The 25,518-nt window shown below is 53.6% G+C and overlaps 2 protein-coding genes across 4 annotated transcripts in view; one reads left to right on the forward strand and one right to left on the reverse strand.

The window, feature by feature from the left end:
• Positions 1 to 21,125, forward strand: part of dhx34 (DEAH (Asp-Glu-Ala-His) box polypeptide 34) — a 60,089-nt gene extending 38,964 nt beyond the window's left edge. For both annotated transcript variants that reach the window (XM_041179657.1, XM_041179656.1), the window contains exons 14-16: positions 19,766 to 19,945; positions 20,576 to 20,711; positions 20,806 to 21,125. In XM_041179657.1, the coding sequence (XP_041035591.1) occupies positions 19,766 to 19,945; positions 20,576 to 20,711; positions 20,806 to 20,954 (465 nt within the window). In that variant the 3' untranslated portion in view covers positions 20,955 to 21,125. The remainder of the gene's footprint in view (positions 1 to 19,765; positions 19,946 to 20,575; positions 20,712 to 20,805) is intronic.
• A 320-nt stretch (positions 21,126 to 21,445) lies between these two features.
• The window catches only part of fbxl5 (F-box and leucine-rich repeat protein 5), a 92,277-nt gene continuing 88,204 nt past the window's right edge, over positions 21,446 to 25,518 (reverse strand). For both annotated transcript variants that reach the window (XM_041179655.1, XM_041179654.1), the window contains exons 10-11: positions 22,991 to 23,139; positions 21,446 to 22,336 (exon numbers count right to left, since the gene is read on the reverse strand). In XM_041179655.1, coding sequence (XP_041035589.1) covers positions 22,260 to 22,336; positions 22,991 to 23,139 — 226 coding nt within the window. In that variant the 3' untranslated portion in view covers positions 21,446 to 22,259. The remainder of the gene's footprint in view (positions 22,337 to 22,990; positions 23,140 to 25,518) is intronic.

The following is a 25,518-nucleotide window of genomic DNA, read 5'->3' on the forward strand; positions in this document are numbered from 1 at the left end:
AGCAGTACTGTACCCCAGTGTTATACACTGACAGACCCGTCCCCACCAGTACTGTACACCAGTGTTATACAGTGACAGTCCCGTCCCCTCATGTCCTGTGCTGCAGTGCTATACAGTGACAGACCCGTCTCCACCAGTACTGTACCCCAGACTTATACACTGACAGACCCGTCCCCACCTGTACTGTACCCCAGTGTTATACAGTGACAGACCCGTCCCCACCAGTACTGTACCCCAGTGTTATACACTGACAGACCCGTCCCCACCTGTACTGTACCCCAGTGTTATACAGTGACAGTCCCGTCCCCACCAGTACTGTACCCGTGTTATACACTGACAGACCCGTCCCCACCAGTATTGTACACCAGTGTTATACAGTGACAGTCCCGTCCCCACCTGTACTGTACTCCAGTGTTATACACTGACAAACCCGTCCCCACCAGTATTGTACACCAGTGTTATACAGTGACAGTCCCGTCCCCACCTGTACTGTACTCGTGTTGTACAGTGACAGACCCGTCCCCACCCGTACTGTACTCCAGTGTTATTCAGTGACAGTCCTGTCCCCAGCAATACTGTACCCCAGTTTATTTTAGTGACAGACCCATCCCCACCAGTGCTGTACTCCACTGTTTTACAGTGTCAGACCTGTCCACACCAGTACTGTAACCTAGTGTTATACAGTGACAGACCCACCCCCACCTGTACTGTACACCAGTGTTATACAGTTACAGAACCGTCCCCACCAGTACTGTACACCAGTGTTATACAGTGACAGTCCCGTCCGCACCTGTCCTGTGCTCCTGTGTTATACAGTGACAGACCCGCCCCACCAGTACTGTATACCAGTGTTATATATTTGCAGACCCGTCTCCACCAGTACTGTACCCCAGCCTTATACACTGACAGACACTTCCCCTCCTGTACTGTACCCCAGTGTTATACAGTGACAGTCCCTTCCCCACCAGTACTGTACCCCAGTGTTATACACTGACAGACCCGTCCCCACCAGTATTGTACCCCAGTGTTATACACTGACAGACCCGTCCCCACCTGTACTGTACCCCAGTGTTATACAGTGACAGTCCCGTCCCCACCAGTACTGTACCCCAGTGTTATACACTGACAGACCCGTCCCCACCAGTACTGTACTCCAGTGTTATACACTGACAGACCCGTCCCCACCAGTATTGTACACCATTGTTATACAGTGTCAGTCCCGTCCACACCTGTACTGTACTCCAGTGTTATACAGTGACAGACCCCTCCCCACCCGTACTGTACTCCAGTGTTATTCAGTGACAGACCTGTCCCCAGCAGTACTGTACCCCAGTTTATTTTAGTGACAGACCCATCCCCACCAGTACTGTACTCCACTGTTTTACAGTGTCAGACCTGTCCACACCAGTACTGTAACCTAGTGTTACACAGTGACAGACCCACCCCCACCTGTACTGTACACCAGTGTTATACAGTTACAGAACCGTCCCCACCAGTACTGTACACCAGTGTTATACAGTGACAGTCCCGTCCGCACCTGTCCTGTGCTCCAGTGTTATACAGTGACAGACCCGCCCCACCAGTACTGTATACCAGTGTTATATAGTTGCAGACCCGTCTCCACCAGTACTGTACCCCAGCCTTATACACTGACAGACCCGTCCCCACCTGTACTGTACCCCAGTGTTATACAGTGACAGTCCCTTCCCCACCAGTACTGTACCCCAGTGTTATACACTGACAGACCCGTCCCCACCAGTATTGTACACCAGTGTTATACAGTGACAGTCCCGTCCCCACCTGTACTGTACTCCGGTGTTATACAGTGACAGACCCGTCCCCACCATTACTGTACCCCAGTGTTCTACAATGACAGACCCGTCCCCACCAGTACTGTACTCCAGTGTTATACAGTGACAGAACTGTCCCCACCAGTACTGTACACCAGTGTTATACAGTTACAGACCTGTCCCCAGCAGTATCGTACGCCAGTGTTATACAGTGACAGACCCGTCCCCACCAGCACTGTACTCCAGTGTTGTACAGTGACAGACCTGTCCCCACCAGTACTGTACTCTTGTTATACTGTCAGACCTGTCCACACCAGTTCTGTAACCTAGTGTTATACAGTCACAGACCCACCCCCACCAGTACTGTACCCCAGTGTTATACAGTGACAGACCCGTCCCCACCAGTACTGTACCCCAGTGTTATACAGTGACAGACCTGCCCCCACCAGTACTGTACCCCAGTGTTATACAGTGACAGACCTGTACCCACCAGTACTGTACCCCAGTGTTATAGTGACAGATCCGTCCCCACCAGTACTGTACCCCAGTGTTATACAGTGACAGACCTGCCCCCACCAGTACTGTACCCCAGTGTTATACACTGACAGACCCGTCCCCACCTGTACTGTAGCCCAGTGTTATACAGTGACAGTCCCGTCCCCACCAGTACTGTACCCCAGTGTTATACACTGACAGACCCATCCCCACCAGTATTGTACACCAGTGTTATACAGTGACAGTCCCGTCCCCACCCGTACTGTACTCCAGTGTTATTCTGTGACAGACCTGTCCCCAGCAGTACTGTACCCCAGTTTATTTTAGTGACAGACCCATCCCCACCAGTACTGTACTCCACTGTTTTACAGTGTCAGACCTGTCCACACCAGTACTGTAACCTAGTGTTATACAGTGACAGACCCACCCCCACCTGTACTGTACACCAGTGTTATACAGTTACAGAACCGTCCCCACCAGTACTGTACACCAGTGTTATACAGTGAGAGTCCCATCCGCACCTGTCCTGTGCTCCATTGTTATACAGTGACAGACCCGCCCCACCAGTACTGTATACCAGTGTTATATAGTTGCAGACCCGTCTCCACCAGTACTGTACCCCAGCCTTATACACTGACAGACCCGTCCCCACCTGTACTGTACCCCAGTGTTATACAGTGACAGTCCCGTCCCCACCAGTACTGTACCCCAGTGTTATACACTGACAGACCCGTCCCCACCAGTATTGTACACCAGTGTTATACAGTGACAGTCCCGTCCCCACCTGTACTGTACTCTGGTGTTATACAGTGACAGACCCGTCCCCACCATTACTGTATCCCAGTGTTCTACAATGACAGACCCGTCCCCACCAGTAAAGTACTCCAGTGTTATACAGTGACAGAACTGTCCCCCCAGTACTGTACACCAGTGTTATACAGTTACAGACCTGTCCCCACCAGTATTGTACCCCAGTGTTATACAGTGACAGACCCGTCCCCACCAGTACTGTACCCCAGTGTTATACAGTGACAGACCTGTCCCCACCAGTACTGTACCCGTGTTTTACAGTGACTGACCCATCCCCACCAGTACTGTACACCAGTGTTATACAGTGACAGACCTGCCCCCACCAGTACTGTACCCCAGTGTTATACAGTGACAGACCTGTCCCCACCAGTACTGTACCCCAGTGTTATAGTGACAGATCCGTCCCCACCAGTACTGTACCCCAGTGTTATACAGTGACAGACCTGCCCCCACCAGTACTGTACCCCAGTGTTATACACTGACAGACCCATCCCCACCAGTACTGTACCCCAGTGTTATACACTGACAGACCCGTCCCCACCTGTTCTGTACCCCAGTGTTATACAGTGACAGTCCCGTCCCCACCAGTACTGTACCCCAGTGTTTTACACTGACACACCCGTCCCCAGCAGTACTGTACACCAGTGTTATACAGTGACAGTCCCGTCCCCACATGTCCTGTGCTCCAGTGCTATACAGTGACAGACCCGTCTCCACCAGTACTGTACCCCAGTGTTATACAGTGACAGACCCGTCCCCACCAGTACTGTACCACAGTGTTATACACTGACAGACCCGTCCCCACCTGTACTGTACCCCAGTGTTATACACTGACAGTCCCGTCCCCACCAGTACTGTGCCCCAGTGTTATACACTGACAGAACCGTCCCCACCAGTACTGTACACCAGTGTTATACAGTGACAGTCCCGTCGCCACCTGTCCTGTGCTCCAGTGCTATACAGTGACAGACCCTCCCCACCAGTACTGTACCCCAGTGTTATACACTGACAGACCCGTCCCCACCAGCACTGTACCCCATTGTTATACAGTGAGACCCGTCCCCACCCGTATTGTACCCCAGTGTTATACAGTGACAGTCCCGTCCCCACCTGTACTGTACCCCAGTGTTATACAGTGACAGTCCCGTCCCCAGCAGTACTGTACCCCAGTGTTATACACTGACAGACCCGTCCCCACCAGTACTGTACACCAGTGTTATACAGTGACAGTCCCGTCCCCTCATGTCCTGTGCTGCAGTGCTATACAGTGACAGACCCGTCTCCACCAGTACTGTACCCCAGACTTATACACTGACAGACCCGTCCCCACCTGTACTGTACCCCAGTGTTATACAGTGACAGACCCGTCCCCACCAGTACTGTACCCCAGTGTTATACACTGACAGACCCGTCCCCACCTGTACTGTACCCCAGTGTTATACAGTGACAGTCCCGTCCCCACCAGTACTGTACCCGTGTTATACACTGACAGACCCGTCCCCACCAGTATTGTACACCAGTGTTATACAGTGACAGTCCCGTCCCCACCTGTACTGTACTCCAGTGTTATACACTGACAAACCCGTCCCCACCAGTATTGTACACCAGTGTTATACAGTGACAGTCCCGTCCCCACCTGTACTGTACTCGTGTTGTACAGTGACAGACCCGTCCCCACCCGTACTGTACTCCAGTGTTATTCAGTGACAGTCCTGTCCCCAGCAATACTGTACCCCAGTTTATTTTAGTGACAGACCCATCCCCACCAGTGCTGTACTCCACTGTTTTACAGTGTCAGACCTGTCCACACCAGTACTGTAACCTAGTGTTATACAGTGACAGACCCACCCCCACCTGTACTGTACACCAGTGTTATACAGTTACAGAACCGTCCCCACCAGTACTGTACACCAGTGTTATACAGTGACAGTCCCGTCCGCACCTGTCCTGTGCTCCTGTGTTATACAGTGACAGACCCGCCCCACCAGTACTGTATACCAGTGTTATATATTTGCAGACCCGTCTCCACCAGTACTGTACCCCAGCCTTATACACTGACAGACACTTCCCCTCCTGTACTGTACCCCAGTGTTATACAGTGACAGTCCCTTCCCCACCAGTACTGTACCCCAGTGTTATACACTGACAGACCCGTCCCCACCAGTATTGTACCCCAGTGTTATACACTGACAGACCCGTCCCCACCTGTACTGTACCCCAGTGTTATACAGTGACAGTCCCGTCCCCACCAGTACTGTACCCCAGTGTTATACACTGACAGACCCGTCCCCACCAGTACTGTACTCCAGTGTTATACACTGACAGACCCGTCCCCACCAGTATTGTACACCATTGTTATACAGTGTCAGTCCCGTCCACACCTGTACTGTACTCCAGTGTTATACAGTGACAGACCCGTCCCCACCCGTACTGTACTCCAGTGTTATTCAGTGACAGACCTGTCCCCAGCAGTACTGTACCCCAGTTTATTTTAGTGACAGACCCATCCCCACCAGTACTGTACTCCACTGTTTTACAGTGTCAGACCTGTCCACACCAGTACTGTAACCTAGTGTTATACAGTGACAGACCCACCCCCACCTGTACTGTACACCAGTGTTATACAGTTACAGAACCGTCCCCACCAGTACTGTACACCAGTGTTATACAGTGACAGTCCCGTCCGCACCTGTCCTGTGCTCCAGTGTTATACAGTGACAGACCCGCCCCACCAGTACTGTATACCAGTGTTATATAGTTGCAGACCCGTCTCCACCAGTACTGTACCCCAGCCTTATACACTGACAGACCCGTCCCCACCTGTACTGTACCCCAGTGTTATACAGTGACAGTCCCTTCCCCACCAGTACTGTACCCCAGTGTTATACACTGACAGACCCGTCCCCACCAGTATTGTACACCAGTGTTATACAGTGACAGTCCCGTCCCCACCTGTACTGTACTCCGGTGTTATACAGTGACAGACCCGTCCCCACCATTACTGTACCCCAGTGTTCTACAATGACAGACCCGTCCCCACCAGTACTGTACTCCAGTGTTATACAGTGACAGAACTGTCCCCACCAGTACTGTACACCAGTGTTATACAGTTACAGACCTGTCCCCAGCAGTATCGTACGCCAGTGTTATACAGTGACAGACCCGTCCCCACCAGCACTGTACTCCAGTGTTGTACAGTGACAGACCTGTCCCCACCAGTACTGTACTCTTGTTATACTGTCAGACCTGTCCACACCAGTTCTGTAACCTAGTGTTATACAGTCACAGACCCACCCCCACCAGTACTGTACCCCAGTGTTATACAGTGACAGACCCGTCCCCACCAGTACTGTACCCCAGTGTTATACAGTGACAGACCTGCCCCCACCAGTACTGTACCCCAGTGCTATACAGTGACAGACCTGTACCCACCAGTACTGTACCCCAGTGTTATAGTGACAGATCCGTCCCCACCAGTACTGTACCCCAGTGTTATACAGTGACAGACCTGCCCCCACCAGTACTGTACCCCAGTGTTATACACTGACAGACCCGTCCCCACCTGTACTGTAGCCCAGTGTTATACAGTGACAGTCCCGTCCCCACCAGTACTGTACCCCAGTGTTATACACTGACAGACCCATCCCCACCAGTATTGTACACCAGTGTTATACAGTGACAGTCCCGTCCCCACCCGTACTGTACTCCAGTGTTATTCTGTGACAGACCTGTCCCCAGCAGTACTGTACCCCAGTTTATTTTAGTGACAGACCCATCCCCACCAGTACTGTACTCCACTGTTTTACAGTGTCAGACCTGTCCACACCAGTACTGTAACCTAGTGTTATACAGTGACAGACCCACCCCCACCTGTACTGTACACCAGTGTTATACAGTTACAGAACCGTCCCCACCAGTACTGTACACCAGTGTTATACAGTGAGAGTCCCATCCGCACCTGTCCTGTGCTCCATTGTTATACAGTGACAGACCCGCCCCACCAGTACTGTATACCAGTGTTATATAGTTGCAGACCCGTCTCCACCAGTACTGTACCCCAGCCTTATACACTGACAGACCCGTCCCCACCTGTACTGTACCCCAGTGTTATACAGTGACAGTCCCGTCCCCACCAGTACTGTACCCCAGTGTTATACACTGACAGACCCGTCCCCACCAGTATTGTACACCAGTGTTATACAGTGACAGTCCCGTCCCCACCTGTACTGTACTCTGGTGTTATACAGTGACAGACCCGTCCCCACCATTACTGTATCCCAGTGTTCTACAATGACAGACCCGTCCCCACCAGTAAAGTACTCCAGTGTTATACAGTGACAGAACTGTCCCCCCAGTACTGTACACCAGTGTTATACAGTTACAGACCTGTCCCCACCAGTATTGTACCCCAGTGTTATACAGTGACAGACCCGTCCCCACCAGTACTGTACCCCAGTGTTATACAGTGACAGACCTGTCCCCACCAGTACTGTACCCGTGTTTTACAGTGACTGACCCATCCCCACCAGTACTGTACACCAGTGTTATACAGTGACAGACCTGCCCCCACCAGTACTGTACCCCAGTGTTATAGTGACAGATCCGTCCCCACCAGTACTGTACCCCAGTGTTATACAGTGACAGACCTGCCCCCACCAGTACTGTACCCCAGTGTTATACACTGACAGACCCGTCCCCACCTGTACTGTAGCCCAGTGTTATACAGTGACAGTCCCGTCCCCACCAGTACTGTACCCCAGTGTTATACACTGACAGACCCATCCCCACCAGTATTGTACACCAGTGTTATACAGTGACAGTCCCGTCCCCACCCGTACTGTACTCCAGTGTTATTCTGTGACAGACCTGTCCCCAGCAGTACTGTACCCCAGTTTATTTTAGTGACAGACCCATCCCCACCAGTACTGTACTCCACTGTTTTACAGTGTCAGACCTGTCCACACCAGTACTGTAACCTAGTGTTATACAGTGACAGACCCACCCCCACCTGTACTGTACACCAGTGTTATACAGTTACAGAACCGTCCCCACCAGTACTGTACACCAGTGTTATACAGTGAGAGTCCCATCCGCACCTGTCCTGTGCTCCATTGTTATACAGTGACAGACCCGCCCCACCAGTACTGTATACCAGTGTTATATAGTTGCAGACCCGTCTCCACCAGTACTGTACCCCAGCCTTATACACTGACAGACCCGTCCCCACCTGTACTGTACCCCAGTGTTATACAGTGACAGTCCCGTCCCCACCAGTACTGTACCCCAGTGTTATACACTGACAGACCCGTCCCCACCAGTATTGTACACCAGTGTTATACAGTGACAGTCCCGTCCCCACCTGTACTGTACTCTGGTGTTATACAGTGACAGACCCGTCCCCACCATTACTGTATCCCAGTGTTCTACAATGACAGACCCGTCCCCACCAGTAAAGTACTCCAGTGTTATACAGTGACAGAACTGTCCCCCCAGTACTGTACACCAGTGTTATACAGTTACAGACCTGTCCCCACCAGTATTGTACCCCAGTGTTATACAGTGACAGACCCGTCCCCACCAGTACTGTACCCCAGTGTTATACAGTGACAGACCTGTCCCCACCAGTACTGTACCCGTGTTTTACAGTGACTGACCCATCCCCACCAGTACTGTACACCAGTGTTATACAGTGACAGACCTGCCCCCACCAGTACTGTACCCCAGTGTTATACAGTGACAGACCTGTCCCCACCAGTACTGTACCCCAGTGTTATAGTGACAGATCCGTCCCCACCAGTACTGTACCCCAGTGTTATACAGTGACAGACCTGCCCCCACCAGTACTGTACCCCAGTGTTATACACTGACAGACCCATCCCCACCAGTACTGTACCCCAGTGTTATACACTGACAGACCCGTCCCCACCTGTTCTGTACCCCAGTGTTATACAGTGACAGTCCCGTCCCCACCAGTACTGTACCCCAGTGTTTTACACTGACACACCCGTCCCCAGCAGTACTGTACACCAGTGTTATACAGTGACAGTCCCGTCCCCACATGTCCTGTGCTCCAGTGCTATACAGTGACAGACCCGTCTCCACCAGTACTGTACCCCAGTGTTATACAGTGACAGACCCGTCCCCACCAGTACTGTACCACAGTGTTATACACTGACAGACCCGTCCCCACCTGTACTGTACCCCAGTGTTATACACTGACAGTCCCGTCCCCACCAGTACTGTGCCCCAGTGTTATACACTGACAGAACCGTCCCCACCAGTACTGTACACCAGTGTTATACAGTGACAGTCCCGTCGCCACCTGTCCTGTGCTCCAGTGCTATACAGTGACAGACCCTCCCACCAGTACTGTACCCCAGTGTTATACACTGACAGACCCGTCCCCACCAGCACTGTACCCCATTGTTATACAGTGAGACCCGTCCCCACCCGTATTGTACCCCAGTGTTATACAGTGACAGTCCCGTCCCCACCTGTACTGTACCCCAGTGTTATACAGTGACAGTCCCGTCCCCAGCAGTACTGTACCCCAGTGTTATACACTGACAGACCCGTCCCCACCAGTACTGTACACCAGTGTTATACAGTGACAGTCCCGTCCCCTCATGTCCTGTGCTGCAGTGCTATACAGTGACAGACCCGTCTCCACCAGTACTGTACCCCAGACTTATACACTGACAGACCCGTCCCCACCTGTACTGTACCCCAGTGTTATACAGTGACAGACCCGTCCCCACCAGTACTGTACCCCAGTGTTATACACTGACAGACCCGTCCCCACCTGTACTGTACCCCAGTGTTATACAGTGACAGTCCCGTCCCCACCAGTACTGTACCCGTGTTATACACTGACAGACCCGTCCCCACCAGTATTGTACACCAGTGTTATACAGTGACAGTCCCGTCCCCACCTGTACTGTACTCCAGTGTTATACACTGACAAACCCGTCCCCACCAGTATTGTACACCAGTGTTATACAGTGACAGTCCCGTCCCCACCTGTACTGTACTCGTGTTGTACAGTGACAGACCCGTCCCCACCCGTACTGTACTCCAGTGTTATTCAGTGACAGTCCTGTCCCCAGCAATACTGTACCCCAGTTTATTTTAGTGACAGACCCATCCCCACCAGTGCTGTACTCCACTGTTTTACAGTGTCAGACCTGTCCACACCAGTACTGTAACCTAGTGTTATACAGTGACAGACCCACCCCCACCTGTACTGTACACCAGTGTTATACAGTTACAGAACCGTCCCCACCAGTACTGTACACCAGTGTTATACAGTGACAGTCCCGTCCGCACCTGTCCTGTGCTCCTGTGTTATACAGTGACAGACCCGCCCCACCAGTACTGTATACCAGTGTTATATATTTGCAGACCCGTCTCCACCAGTACTGTACCCCAGCCTTATACACTGACAGACACTTCCCCTCCTGTACTGTACCCCAGTGTTATACAGTGACAGTCCCTTCCCCACCAGTACTGTACCCCAGTGTTATACACTGACAGACCCGTCCCCACCAGTATTGTACCCCAGTGTTATACACTGACAGACCCGTCCCCACCTGTACTGTACCCCAGTGTTATACAGTGACAGTCCCGTCCCCACCAGTACTGTACCCCAGTGTTATACACTGACAGACCCGTCCCCACCAGTACTGTACTCCAGTGTTATACACTGACAGACCCGTCCCCACCAGTATTGTACACCATTGTTATACAGTGTCAGTCCCGTCCACACCTGTACTGTACTCCAGTGTTATACAGTGACAGACCCGTCCCCACCCGTACTGTACTCCAGTGTTATTCAGTGACAGACCTGTCCCCAGCAGTACTGTACCCCAGTTTATTTTAGTGACAGACCCATCCCCACCAGTACTGTACTCCACTGTTTTACAGTGTCAGACCTGTCCACACCAGTACTGTAACCTAGTGTTATACAGTGACAGACCCACCCCCACCTGTACTGTACACCAGTGTTATACAGTTACAGAACCGTCCCCACCAGTACTGTACACCAGTGTTATACAGTGACAGTCCCGTCCGCACCTGTCCTGTGCTCCAGTGTTATACAGTGACAGACCCGCCCCACCAGTACTGTATACCAGTGTTATATAGTTGCAGACCCGTCTCCACCAGTACTGTACCCCAGCCTTATACACTGACAGACCCGTCCCCACCTGTACTGTACCCCAGTGTTATACAGTGACAGTCCCTTCCCCACCAGTACTGTACCCCAGTGTTATACACTGACAGACCCGTCCCCACCAGTATTGTACACCAGTGTTATACAGTGACAGTCCCGTCCCCACCTGTACTGTACTCCGGTGTTATACAGTGACAGACCCGTCCCCACCATTACTGTACCCCAGTGTTCTACAATGACAGACCCGTCCCCACCAGTACTGTACTCCAGTGTTATACAGTGACAGAACTGTCCCCACCAGTACTGTACACCAGTGTTATACAGTTACAGACCTGTCCCCAGCAGTATCGTACGCCAGTGTTATACAGTGACAGACCCGTCCCCACCAGCACTGTACTCCAGTGTTGTACAGTGACAGACCTGTCCCCACCAGTACTGTACTCTTGTTATACTGTCAGACCTGTCCACACCAGTTCTGTAACCTAGTGTTATACAGTCACAGACCCACCCCCACCAGTACTGTACCCCAGTGTTATACAGTGACAGACCCGTCCCCACCAGTACTGTACCCCAGTGTTATACAGTGACAGACCTGCCCCCACCAGTACTGTACCCCAGTGTTATACAGTGACAGACCTGTACCCACCAGTACTGTACCCCAGTGTTATAGTGACAGATCCGTCCCCACCAGTACTGTACCCCAGTGTTATACAGTGACAGACCTGCCCCCACCAGTACTGTACCCCAGTGTTATACACTGACAGACCCGTCCCCACCTGTACTGTAGCCCAGTGTTATACAGTGACAGTCCCGTCCCCACCAGTACTGTACCCCAGTGTTATACACTGACAGACCCATCCCCACCAGTACTGTACCCCAGTGTTATACAGTGACAGTCCCGTCCCCACCTGTCCTGTGCTCCAGTGTTATACAGTGACAGACCCGCCCCACCAGTACTGTATACCAGTGTTATATAGTTACAGACCCGTCTCCACCAGTACTGTACCCCAGCCTTATACACTGACAGACCCGTCCCCACCTGTACTGTACCCCAGTGTTATACAGTGACAGACCCGTCCCCACCAGCACTGTACTCTTGTTATAGTGTCAGACCTGTCCACACCAGTTCTGTAACCTAGTGTTATACAGTCACAGACCCACCCCCACCAGTACTGTACCCCAGTGTTATACACTGACAGACCCGTCCCCACCTGTACTGTACCCCGGTGTTATACAGTGACAGTCCCGTCCCCACCAGCACTGTACCCCATTGTTATACAGTGAGAGCCGTCCCCACCCGTATTGTACCCCAGTGTTATACAGTGACAGTCCCGTCCCCACCTGTACTGTACCCCAGTGTTATACAGTGACAGTCCCGTCCCCACCAGTACTGTACCCCAGTGTTTAACACTGACAGTCCCGTCCCCACCAGTACTGTACCCCAGTGTTATACACTGACAGACCCGTCCCCACCAGTACTGTACACCAGTGTTATACAGTGACAGTCCCGTCCCCACCTGTCCTGTGCTCCAGTGCTATACAGTGACAGACCCTCCCCACCAGTACTGTACCCCAGTGTTATACACTGACAGACCCGTCCCCACCAGCACTGTACCCCATTGTTATACAGTGAGACCCGTCCCCACCCGTATTGTACCCCAGTGTTATACAGTGACAGTCCCATCCCCACCAGTACTGTACCCCAGTGTTATACAGTGACAGACCCGTCTCCACCAGTACTGTACCCCAGCCTTATACACTGACAGACCCGTCCCCACCTGTACTGTACCCCAGTGTTATACAGTGACAGTCCCGTCCCCACCAGTACTGTACCCCAGTGTTATACACTGACAGACCCGTCCCCACCAGTATTGTACACCAATGTTATACAGTGACAGTCCCGTCCCCACCTGTACTGTACTCCAGTGTTATACACTGACAGACCCGTCCCCACCAGTATTGTACACCAGTGTTATACAGTGACAGTCCCGTCCCCACCCGTACTGTACTCCAGTGTTATTCAGTGACAGACCTGTCCCCAGCAGTACTGTACCCCAGTTTATTTTAGTGACAGACCCATCCCCACCAGTACTGTACTCCACTGTTTTACAGTGTCAGACCTGTCCACACCAGTACTGTAACCTAGTGTTATACAGTGACAGACCCATCCCACCTGTACTGTACACCAGTGTTATACAGTTACAGAACCGTCCCCACCAGCACTGTACACCAGTGTTATACAGAGAGTCCCATCCGCACCTGTCCTGTGCTCCAGTGTTATACAGTGACAGACCCGTCCCACCAGTACTTTATACCAGTGTTATATATTTGCAGACCCGTCTCCACCAGTACTGTACCCCAGCCTTATACACTGACAGACCCGTCCCCACCTGTACTGTACCCCAGTGTTATACAGTGGCAGTCCCTTCCCCACCAGTACTGTACCCCAGTGTTATACACTGACAGACCCGTCCCCACCAGTATTGTACACCAGTGTTATACAGTGACAGACCCGTCCCCACCTGTACTGTACCCCAGTGTTATACAGTGACAGTCCCGTCCCCACCAGTACTGTACCCCAGTGTTATACACTGACAGACCCGTCCCCACCAGTACTGTACTCCAGTGTTATACACTGACAGACCCGTCCCCACCAGTATTGTACACCATTGTTATACAGTGTCAGTCCCGTCCCCACCTGTACTGTACTCCAGTGTTATACAGTGACAGACCCGTCCCCACCCGTACTGTACTCCAGTGTTATTCAGTGACAGACCCTTCCCCAGCAATACTGTACCCCAGTTTATTTTAGTGACAGACCCATCCCCACCAGTGCTGTACTCCACTGTTTTACAGTGTCAGACCTGTCCACACCAGTACTGTAACCTAGTGTTATACAGTGACAGACCCACCCCCACCTGTACTGTACACCAGTGTTATACAGTTACAGAACCGTCCCCACCAGTACTGTACACCAGTGTTATACAGTGACAGTCCCGTCCGCACCTGTCCTGTGCTCCTGTGTTATACAGTGACAGACCCGCCCCACCAGTACTGTATACCAGTGTTATATATTTGCAGACCCGTCTCCACCAGTACTGTACCCCAGCCTTATACACTGACAGACACTTCCCCTCCTGTACTGTACCCCAGTGTTATACAGTGACAGTCCCTTCCCCACCAGTACTGTACCCCAGTGTTATACACTGACAGACCCGTCCCCACCAGTATTGTACCCCAGTGTTATACACTGACAGACCCGTCCCCACCTGTACTGTACCCCAGTGTTATACAGTGACAGTCCCGTCCCCACCAGTACTGTACCCCAGTGTTATACACTGACAGACCCGTCCCCACCAGTACTGTACTCCAGTGTTATACACTGACAGACCCGTCCCCACCAGTATTGTACACCATTGTTATACAGTGTCAGTCCCGTCCACACCTGTACTGTACTCCAGTGTTATACAGTGACAGACCCGTCCCCACCCGTACTGTACTCCAGTGTTATTCAGTGACAGACCTGTCCCCAGCAGTACTGTACCCCAGTTTATTTTAGTGACAGACCCATCCCCACCAGTACTGTACTCCACTGTTTTACAGTGTCAGACCTGTCCACACCAGTACTGTAACCTAGTGTTATACAGTGACAGACCCACCCCCACCTGTACTGTACACCAGTGTTATACAGTTACAGAACCGTCCGCACCAGTACTGTACACCAGTGTTATACAGTGACAGTCCCGTCCGCAGCTGTCCTGTGCTCCAGTGTTATACAGTGACAGACCCGCCCCACCAGTACTGTATACCAGTGTTATATAGTTGCAGACCCGTCTCCACCAGTACTGTACCCCAGCCTTATACACTGACAGACCCGTCCCCACCTGTACTGTACCCCAGTGTTATACAGTGACAGTCCCTTCCCCACCAGTACTGTACCCCAGTGTTATACACTGACAGACCCGTCCCCACCAGTATTGTACACCAGTGTTATACAGTGACAGTCCCGTCCCCACCTGTACTGTACTCCGGTGTTATACAGTGACAGACCCGTCCCCACCATTACTGTACCCCAGTGTTCTACAATGACAGACCCGTCCCCACCAGTACTGTACTCCAGTGTTATACAGTGACAGAACTGTCCCCACCAGTACTGTACACCAGTGTTATACAGTTACAGACCTGTCCCCAGCAGTATTGTACGCCAGTGTTATACAGTGACAGACCCGTCCCCACCAGCACTGTACTCCAGTGTTGTACAGTGAGACCCGTCCCCACCAGTACTGTACTCTTGTTATAGTGTCAGACCTGTCCACACCAGTTCTGTAACCTAGTGTTATACAGTCACAGACCCACCCCCACCAGTACTGTACCCCAGTGTTATACAGTGACAGACCCGTCCCCACCAGTACTGTACCCCAGTGTTATACAGTGACAGACCTGCCCCCACCAGTACTGTACCCCAGTGTTATACAGTGACAGACCTGTACCCACCAGTACTGTACCCCAGTGTTATAGTGACAGATCCGTCCCCACCAGTACTGTACCCCAGTGTTATACAGTGACAGACCTGCCCCCACCAGTACTGTACCCCAGTGTTATACACTGACAGACCCGTCCCCACCTGTACTGTAGCCCAGTGTTATACAGTGACAGTCCCGTCCCCACCAGTACTGTACCCCAGTGTTATACACTGACAGACCCATCCCCACCAGTACTGTACCCCAGTGTTATACAGTGACAGTCCCGTCCCCACCTGTCCTGTGCTCCAGTGTTATACAGTGACAGACCCGCCCCATCAGTACTGTATACCAGTGTTATATAGTTACAGACCCGTCTCCACCAGTACTGTACCCCAGCCTTATACACTGACAGACCCGTCCCCACCTGTATTGTACCCCAGTGTTATACAGTGACAGACCCGTCCCCACCAGCACTGTACTCTTGTTATAGTATCAGACCTGTCCACACCAGTTCTGTAACCTAGTGTTATACAGTCACAGACCCACCCCCACCAGTACTGTACCCCAGTGTTATACACTGACAGACCCGTCCCCACCTGTACTGTACCCCGGTGTTATACAGTGACAGTCCCGTCCCCACCAGCACTGTACCCCATTGTTATACAGTGAGAGCCGTCCCCACCCGTATTGTACCCCAGTGTTATACAGTGACAGTCCCGTCCCCACCTGTACTGTACCCCAGTGTTATACAGTGACAGTCCCGTCCCCACCAGTACTGTACCCCAGTGTTTAACACTGACAGTCCCGTCCCCACCAGTACTGTACCCCAGTGTTATACACTGACAGACCCGTCCCCACCAGTACTGTACACCAGTGTTATACAGTGACAGTCCCGTCCCCACCTGTCCTGTGCTCCAGTGCTATACAGTGACAGACCCTCCCCACCAGTACTGTACCCCAGTGTTATACACTGACAGACCCGTCCCCACCAGCACTGTACCCCATTGTTATACAGTGAGACCCGTCCCCACCCGTATTGTACCCCAGTGTTATACAGTGACAGTCCCATCCCCACCAGTACTGTACCCCAGTGTTATACAGTGACAGACCCGTCTCCACCAGTACTGTACCCCAGCCTTATACACTGACAGACCCGTCCCCACCTGTACTGTACCCCAGTGTTATACAGTGACAGTCCCGTCCCCACCAGTACTGTACCCCAGTGTTATACACTGACAGACCCGTCCCCACCAGTATTGTACACCAATGTTATACAGTGACAGTCCCGTCCCCACCTGTACTGTACTCCAGTGTTACACTGACAGACCCGTCCCCACCAGTATTGTACACCAGTGTTATACAGTGACAGTCCCGTCCCCACCCGTACTGTACTCCAGTGTTATTCAGTGACAGACCTGTCCCCAGCAGTACTGTACCCCAGTTTATTTTAGTGACAGACCCATCCCCACCAGTACTGTACTCCACTGTTTTACAGTGTCAGACCTGTCCACACCAGTACTGTAACCTAGTGTTATACAGTGACAGACCCATCCCACCTGTACTGTACACCAGTGTTATACAGTTACAGAACCGTCCCCACCAGCACTGTACACCAGTGTTATACAGAGAGTCCCATCCGCACCTGTCCTGTGCTCCAGTGTTATACAGTGACAGACCCGCCCCACCAGTACTGTATACCAGTGTTATTTAGTTGCAGACCCGTCTCCACCAGTACTGTACCCCAGCCTTATACACTGACAGACCCGTCCCCACCTGTACTGTACCCCAGTGTTATACAGTGACAGTCCCGTCCCCACCAGTACTGTACCCCAGTGTTATACACTGACAGACCCGTCCCCACCAGTATTGTACACCAGTGTTATACAGTGACAGTCCCGTCCCCACCTGTACTGTACCCCAGTGTTATACAGTGACAGTCCCGTCTACACCAGTACTGTACCCCAGTGTTATACACTAACAGACCCGTCCCCACCAGTATTGTACACCAGTGTTATACAGTGACAGTCCCGTCCCCACCTGTACTGTACTCTGGTGTTATACAGTGACAGACCCGTCCCCACCATTACTGTACCCCAGTGTTCTACAATGACAGACCCGTCCCCACCAGTAAAGTACTCCAGTGTTATACAGTGACAGAACTGTCCCCACCAGTACTGTACACCAGTGTTATACAGTTACAGACCTGTCCCCACCAGTATTGTACCCCAGTGTTATACAGTGACAGACCCGTCCCCACCAGCACTGTACTCGTGTTATACAGTGACAGACCCGTCCCCACCAGTACTGTACCCCAGTGTTATACAGTGACAGACCTGTCCCCACCAGTACTGTACCCGTGTTTTACAGTGACTGACCCATCCCCACCAGTACTGTACACCAGTGTTATACAGTGACAGACCTGCCCCCAGCAGTACTGTACCCCAGTGTTATACAGTGACAGACCTGTCCCCACCAGTACTGTACCCCAGTGTTATACAGTGACAGACCTGCCCCCACCAGTACTGTACCCCAGTGTTATACACTGACAGACCCATCCCCACCAGTACTGTACCCCAGTGTTATACACTGACAGACCCGTCCCCACCAGCACTGTACCCCATTGTTATACAGTGAGAGCCGTCCCCACCCGTATTGTACCCCAGTGTTATACAGTGACAGTCCCGTCCCCACCTGTACTGTACCCCAGTGTTATACAGTGACAGTCCCGTCCCCACCAGTACTGTACCCCAGTGTTTTACACTGACACACCCGTCCCCACCAGTATTGTACACCAGTGTTATACAGTGACAGTCCCGTCCCCACATGTCCTGTGCTCCAGTGCTATACAGTGACAGACCCGTCTCCACCAGTACTGTACCCCAGCCTTATACACTGACAGACCCGTCCCCACCTGTACTGTACCCCAGTGTTATACAGTGACAGACCCGTCCCCACCAGTACTGTACCCCAGTGTTATACACTGACAGACCCGTCCCCACCTGTACTGTACCCCAGTGTTATACAGTGACAGTCCCGTCCCCACCAGTACTGTACCCCAGTGTTATACACTGACAGACCCGTCCCCACCTGTACTGTACTCCAGTGTTATACACTGACAGACCCGTCCCCACCAGTATTGTACACCAGTGTTATACAGTGACAGTCCCGTCCCTACCTGTACTGTACTCGTGTTATACAGTGACAGACCCGTCCCCACCTGTACTGTACTCCAGTGTTATTCAGTGACAGACCTGTCCCCAGCAGTACTGTACCCCAGTTTCTTTTAGTGACAGACCCATCCCCAGCAGTACTGTACTCCACTGTTTTACAGTGTCAGACTTGTCCACACCAGTACTGTAACCTAGTGTTATAAAGTGACAGACCCACCCCCACCTGTACTGTTCACCAGTGTTATACAGTTACAGAACCGTCCCCACCAGTACTGTACCCCGGTGTTATACAGTGAGAGACCCGTCCCCACCAGTACTGTGCTCCAGTGTTATATAATGACAGACCCGTCCCCACCAGTACTGTACCCCAGTGTTATACAGTAACAGACCCGTCCCCACCAGTACTGTACCCTAGTGTTATACAGTGACAGACCTCTCCCCACCAGTACTGTACACCAGTGTTATACAGTTACAGACCCGTCACCACCAGTACTGTGCTCCAGTGTTATACAATGACAGACCCGTCCCCACCAGTACTGTACCCCAGTGTTATACAGCGACAGACCCGTCCCCACCAGCACTGTACTCGTGTTATACAGTGACAGACCTGTCCCCACCAGTACTGTACCCGTGTTATACAGTGACTGACCCATCCCCACCAGTACTGTACTCCAGTGTTATACAGTGACAGACCCGTCCCCACCAGTACTGTACCCCAGTGTTATACAGTGACAGACCCGTCCCCACCAGTACTGTACCCCAGTGTTATACAGTGACAGACCTGTACCCTGGTGCTGCCTCATGTTTACCTGTGCCTTTGCTGTATTGTACAGTGCTCTCATTGTCTCGCACACTTGCTCCCTGCAGGTGCCGTACACCCTGCGTCGTCTGACAGGCCTGGAGAAGCAGCATCTGTATGTGGGTCCTCAGACCGTGATGGCCATGTCAAGTCTCCCGGGATTGGATGCCGGTCTCGGCCATTGTCAACCAGACCCAGTGAAAGGTGGAGTCGCAGTGACTGATTACCTCACGTATAACTGTCTGATGGTGAGTGCCACCCATCGGAGGTTTGGTGGGCAGAGAGAGGTGCGAGACCTGGAACCGACTGTGGGTGGGCGGTTCATGTGTGTGGCAAGGACAGGACAGAGCAGTTGTTGAACTAATTTGGACGGGACTCCCTCTCACATCAGAAGCAGAAGGTCACGGTTTCAGGCCCCATCATCCAGGCCCAACCCCAACCCTCACCCAGTGCAGCTCTGAGGGAGCGCCGCCCTGTCGGAGGGTCAGTGCTGAGGGAGCGCCGCGCTGTCGGAGGGTCAGTGCTGAGGGAGCGCCGCGCTGTCGGAGGGTCAGCGCTGAGGGATTCGGGTGGGAGTTTTGCTCCAGCGTCAGGGGACCAATATTTATCCCTCAAACACCATCCCTGAGAAAGAGATGGGCTGGGTCCTGATCACATTGGATGTTAGTGGGCCTGAATGGCTGCTGTGTCACTAACAGTGACCACGCTTGGCTCTGAAGTGCTTTGGGCTGTCGGCCAAGTCTGTGGGCGAGACCTGCTGGCTGAAAGACCCCCCCACCCCCCCACCTCCTTCCAGCCCTGACCCTCCGCAGCCCTGCTCTGTCCCCAGTCGGGTATCTTGACTGTAACATCTCTTCTCCCCCGGCGTTCCCCCGCAGGACAATCAGGATTTTTACAGCGAGTGCCTCCGAACTTTCTGGTCCTGTCCGACCTGCGACCTCTACATGCCGTTCACCCCCTTGGAGCGGATGCAGCATGAGGCGAGCTGCGCGAAGGAGGGTCGCCAGGAACTGGGTAAGAATCCCGCATCCCTGCTTTCCACCCTCCCCCGTCTCTCTCTCACACACACACACCGTCGGCACTAATTCAGCTTCTGCTTTCTCCGCAGCCGCTGCCATCGCCTCCCCCGATCTCGACGCGGCCCCGCAGGTGGCCTCTGCCCTCCGGCTCCCCTACCGGTGTGAGGCCTGCGAGCAGGACTTCCTCTTCACCCCCACCCAGATCCTCAAACACAAGATGCAGCACAGACGGACATGACGTTTTCGGGGGGTCGGGGGGGAATAATAAGCTTCCCCCTCCCACTCCGCCTCCCCAGAGGATGCGTGCAAACAGCTGCCTTTTAATTGAACAGAAATATATATTTTTTTGAGTATCGCTGGGACATTAAAAAGAGAGAGCCAGCCCGTGGGGGGGGCAGCTTTTTAACTGGACAAATACAAGAGTGCCTAATTTCAGAGGGAGTAACCGTGAATCTCCCCGCACCCCCTGTGCATCTGCGTTTAACGGTGGGATCTCGCATCCTGTCCCCGTTTGATGAATACAAGCGTTTATTTCAGGCCATGGCACTGCCTAGTGGTCAACACCGGTAACTGCAGCATGACCGTTTACATAGAACTGTCACGCACAACAAGGTCCAGTGCGGCAGGGGTAGTGGGGGGGAAGGAATCTTCCAAGTAAAGCACACAGGCGATCGTGACATCCGTTTATTTAAATCTATACACACGTTTTTGCAAATCACAGGCGGGGGGGGGGGGGGGGGGGGGGATTTCGAGAGGGGGGAATAAAATCGAGGGAAAGTGGGATCCTCTTGTTGTGCAGCAGAGGACGAGATTTTGTTAGTGTCTGATGGGGAAGCAACTCTCGAGTTGTAAGCAGGAGGTCAGGTAAGGGAGAGACAACAAACTCATTAAATCTGGGGACTTGGGGGGGAGGGTGGGGGGGTGGCAGAAAAGAGAATGGGGATTGGAGCAACCTCAGCCCCTACAATTCGGGTTCGCAGATCCCTCGTTTGAACCCCTCCCTTGTGAAAGCAGCTGAGGGTCGCCTCTCTCTCCCTGTCCCTTCCGCCCCAGACGCTACCTCTGTTTGGAATGGATGCTTTCCCCCCCCCCCAGCAGATGGGAATCAGAGGGGTGAAACTCACGTGACAGACCAGTGAGGGTAGGGGGGGGGGGGGGGGGGGGGGGTGGGGTGTGGGAGGATGTATAACCCCAGTCAGTATCGCGAGGTTTCCTTCGCAAAATGAAGGGTGCTTTGCGCTGAGAGTTATACACAAGGGAGACCCCACAACCTCCCCACCCTAGGGGGTTGGGGGGAGACTCTCCGCCGGAACTAGACCCGGCAAGATGCAAGGAGACGGGGCTGGACCGGAGGGGGCACGAGGTCAGAATCGACTGGGCATCGTTTGGTTCTGCCTGCTGAACTCTCCGCCAAGGAGACCGGAGGCGGATACGAGACGATGGCTATAAAGTGCATGATTGCGAAGCCTGGAGAGAGAGAGAGAGAGAGAGCAAGCTTTCGGAGTCGAGGGTACTTCCGTGGGGAGGGAAGAGAGAGAGCGAGTCACTCCCCCGAGCGACAGCAGGCTCGCACGGAGCACTGAAGGTTCTGGCAGCCGCTGGCTGTGTTGGCGTGAGGCCCTGTGAACACAGACAGAGAGAGAGTTAGAACAGAGGATAGGACGGACAACTGAACTTGCAGCGCCACACACATTCACTCATGTCGCAGCTCGGAGAAGGCAGGAAACTGGTTACAAATTCTCTCAGCAGTGAGTGGGTTACAAGCCCCATAATCCACCCCCACCAGGGTCAGTGCTGAGGGGGCGCCGCACTGTGGGAGGGTCAGCGCTGAGGGGGCGCCGCACTGTCGGAGGGTCAGCGCTGAGGGAACGCCGCACTGTGGGAGAGCCGCGCTGTCGGAGGGTCAGCGCTGAGGGAGAGCCGCGCTGTCGGAGGGTCAGCGCTGAGGGAGCGCCGCGCTGTCGGAGGGTCAGCGCTGAGGGAGCGCCGCGCTGTCGGAGGGTCAGCGCTGAGGGAGCACCGCGCTGTCGGAGGGTCAGCGCTGAGGGAGCACCGCACTGTCGGAGGGTCAGTGCTGAGGGATGCATGTGTTCCTACATTAGGATACAAGTGAGTCACTGAGGGGGAAAGAGGACAGACTGGGAAGGCAGGGAGGGGAGTCGCAGAGGTGAGACTGCAGAGGGAAGTCTAGGGGTACACGTGGCATAGGGAGCACACAACAGCACCACCCCCACCGAGCTGGGATCACCCTCCCGTGCGGACGGCTGGTATTACCACTGATATTGTCACAGTAGAAGAAGTACTCATCCTTCAGGGCAGGGCAGACGGACACCAGATCCTGCAGTCCTCGGCCGGTAATCAGGAGACAGCCGGAGAGGTCGAGGTGCTCCAGAAACGGGAGCCCACCGTGGAGCATCAGGGCCCTGCAACAGTTACAATCCTCAATCAGCAGGGTCTCCTTCAAACAGGCCATTCGGCCCCTCTTCCCACCCCCCGTATCCTTCTATCCCTCTCTCCCCTCGTGTGTTTATCCAGCTCCTTAAACACATCGACACGATTCACCTCCACCCCCCTCCCTGTGGGAGCGAGTTCCACCTTCTGAATTCCCTCCCCCCCGATCGGATTTATTACTGACAAAAATTTACAGAGTCACTGGAGAAGGTGCAAACAGGATTTACAAGGATGATCCCTGAATGGAGAAATGATGAGCATCAGGAAGATCGAACAGGCCGGGGCACTTTACTCCAGAAAAGAGAAGGCTCAGGGGGTGACCTGATGGAGTCAGTACCCCCGGCACCACACACCCGCTCTTCTTCCAACTGACATCCACCTGAGAGGGAAGAGAAGGCCTCTGGCTTGTCAGATTCTGAAAAATGGCAGCGCTGACAGTGCGGCCCTCCCTCGGCACTAACCCTCTGAAAGTGCAGCGCTCCCTCAGCACTGACCGTCCCACAGTGCGGCGCTCCCGCAGCACTGACCCTCCGACAGTGCGGCGCTCCCGCAGCACTGACCCTCCGACAGTACGGCGCTCCCGCAGCACTGACCCTCCGACGGTGCAGCACTCCCTCAGCACTGACCGTCCCACAGTGTGGCGCTCCCGCAGCACTGACCCTCCGACAGTGCGGAGCTCCCTCAGCACTGACCCTCCGACAATGCGGCGCTCCGTCAGCACTGACCCTCCGACAGTGCGGCACTCCCTCAGCACTGACCGTCCCACAGTGTGGCACTCCCCCGGCACCGACCCTCCGACAATGCGGCACTCCCTCAGCACTGACCCTCCGACAGCGCGGCACTGACCCTCCCACAGTGCGGCGCTCCCTCAGCACTGACCCTCCGACAGCGCGGCACTGACCCCCCCCCCCCCCCCCCCCCCCCCCCCCCCAATAGGGTGGCACTCCCTGAGCACTGGCACAGGTGGGGAGGGTCAGTCTGGATCACGAATCTGTGACCTTCTGACTCGGAAGGGAGCGAGAGAGCCTCTGTGCGAGATGCGGAGGCTTCAGTTGCTGATGTGAGATGTCGGACGGGGGCTTTGGGAGTGTTAATTGAGGGCTTGTGGGTGCCTGGAGTCAGGTGTCGGCCGAGATCAGCCAAGGATGGTGGGTGAACCAGCTGGGCCTGTGAATGACTAGCAGACAGCCTGCAGGCAGAGCTGGGCCACTTCCGTGACCACAACACCGAGTGAAGCATCCCAGGGCCACAGTGGGGGCGGAGGCCCGAGTTCCAGGAAAGGGCAATGGGATCCTGCTGTGCACAAACCAGCCACTACGTTTGCCTGCAACCAGGAGCACACATCAGGGTGGTGGTGGGTTGAGGGGGGGAAGAATAACACACTTCATTTACTGGGGTGGGGGTGGAGCTGAAAGGCCGTGTGTGCAGGATTTTGAGTTTGCCTGGGTGCTGCTCCCACAGTCGAATAGCTGAGCCAGGGCAGCAACCAACTGGATGCAGGCAAGGTGCTGGTGGGCCACCAACTGTTTCATAATAAGACCATAAGAAATAGGAGCAGGAGGCCATTCAACCCCTCGAGCCTGCTCCCCACCCATTCAACAAGATCATGTCTGATCTGATTGTCCCACAACTCCACTTTCTTGTCCCCCACCCCCATAACCCTCGACCCCGCTCGTCGATCAGAAATCTGTCTCACTCGGCCTTGAATATATTCAGTGACCCGGCCCCCACTGCTCTCAGGGGGAGGGGGGGGGAGAGAATTCCACACACTGACCACCCTCTGAGACAAGAAATTCCTCCTCATCTCTGTCTTCAATGGGAGACCCCTCATTCTGAAACTGTGCCCCCCCCTCCCCTCGTTCTAGATTCCCCCCCTTGAGGGGGGGAAACATCCCCTCAGCATCCACCCTGTCAAACCCCCTCCCCTCAGAATCTGACATGTTTCAATAAGATCACCTCTCATTTTTCTAAACTCCAATGGGTAGAGGCCCCAACCTGCTCAACCTTTCCCCATCAGACAAACCCCCTTCGTCCCAGGAATCCTCGTAAGGGAGAAGGTAAGAGGGAGAGAGAGAGAGAGAATGGGAGTGAGGCAGAAAGGGAAGAAAAGAAGGGGGAAGGGAAAAGCGATGGACAGAGGGAGGGAGGTAGATGGAGGGAGAAGGTGGGTAGAGAAAGTGACGGATGAAGAGAGCGAGGGAGTTGGTGACGGAAGGGGAGAGAGAGAGGGGGAACGTGACGGACAGAAAAGGGAGAGGGGGAAAAATGACAGAGACAGAAATGGAGGAAGGGAGAAGGTGATGGACGTAGAGAGATGGAGAGAGAGGAGGGAGAAGGTGACGGACGAAAGG

The sequence above is a fragment of the Carcharodon carcharias genome, chromosome 35 (genome assembly GCF_017639515.1).
Source record: "Carcharodon carcharias isolate sCarCar2 chromosome 35, sCarCar2.pri, whole genome shotgun sequence".
In the NCBI taxonomy this organism is placed as follows: domain Eukaryota; kingdom Metazoa; phylum Chordata; class Chondrichthyes; order Lamniformes; family Lamnidae; genus Carcharodon; species Carcharodon carcharias.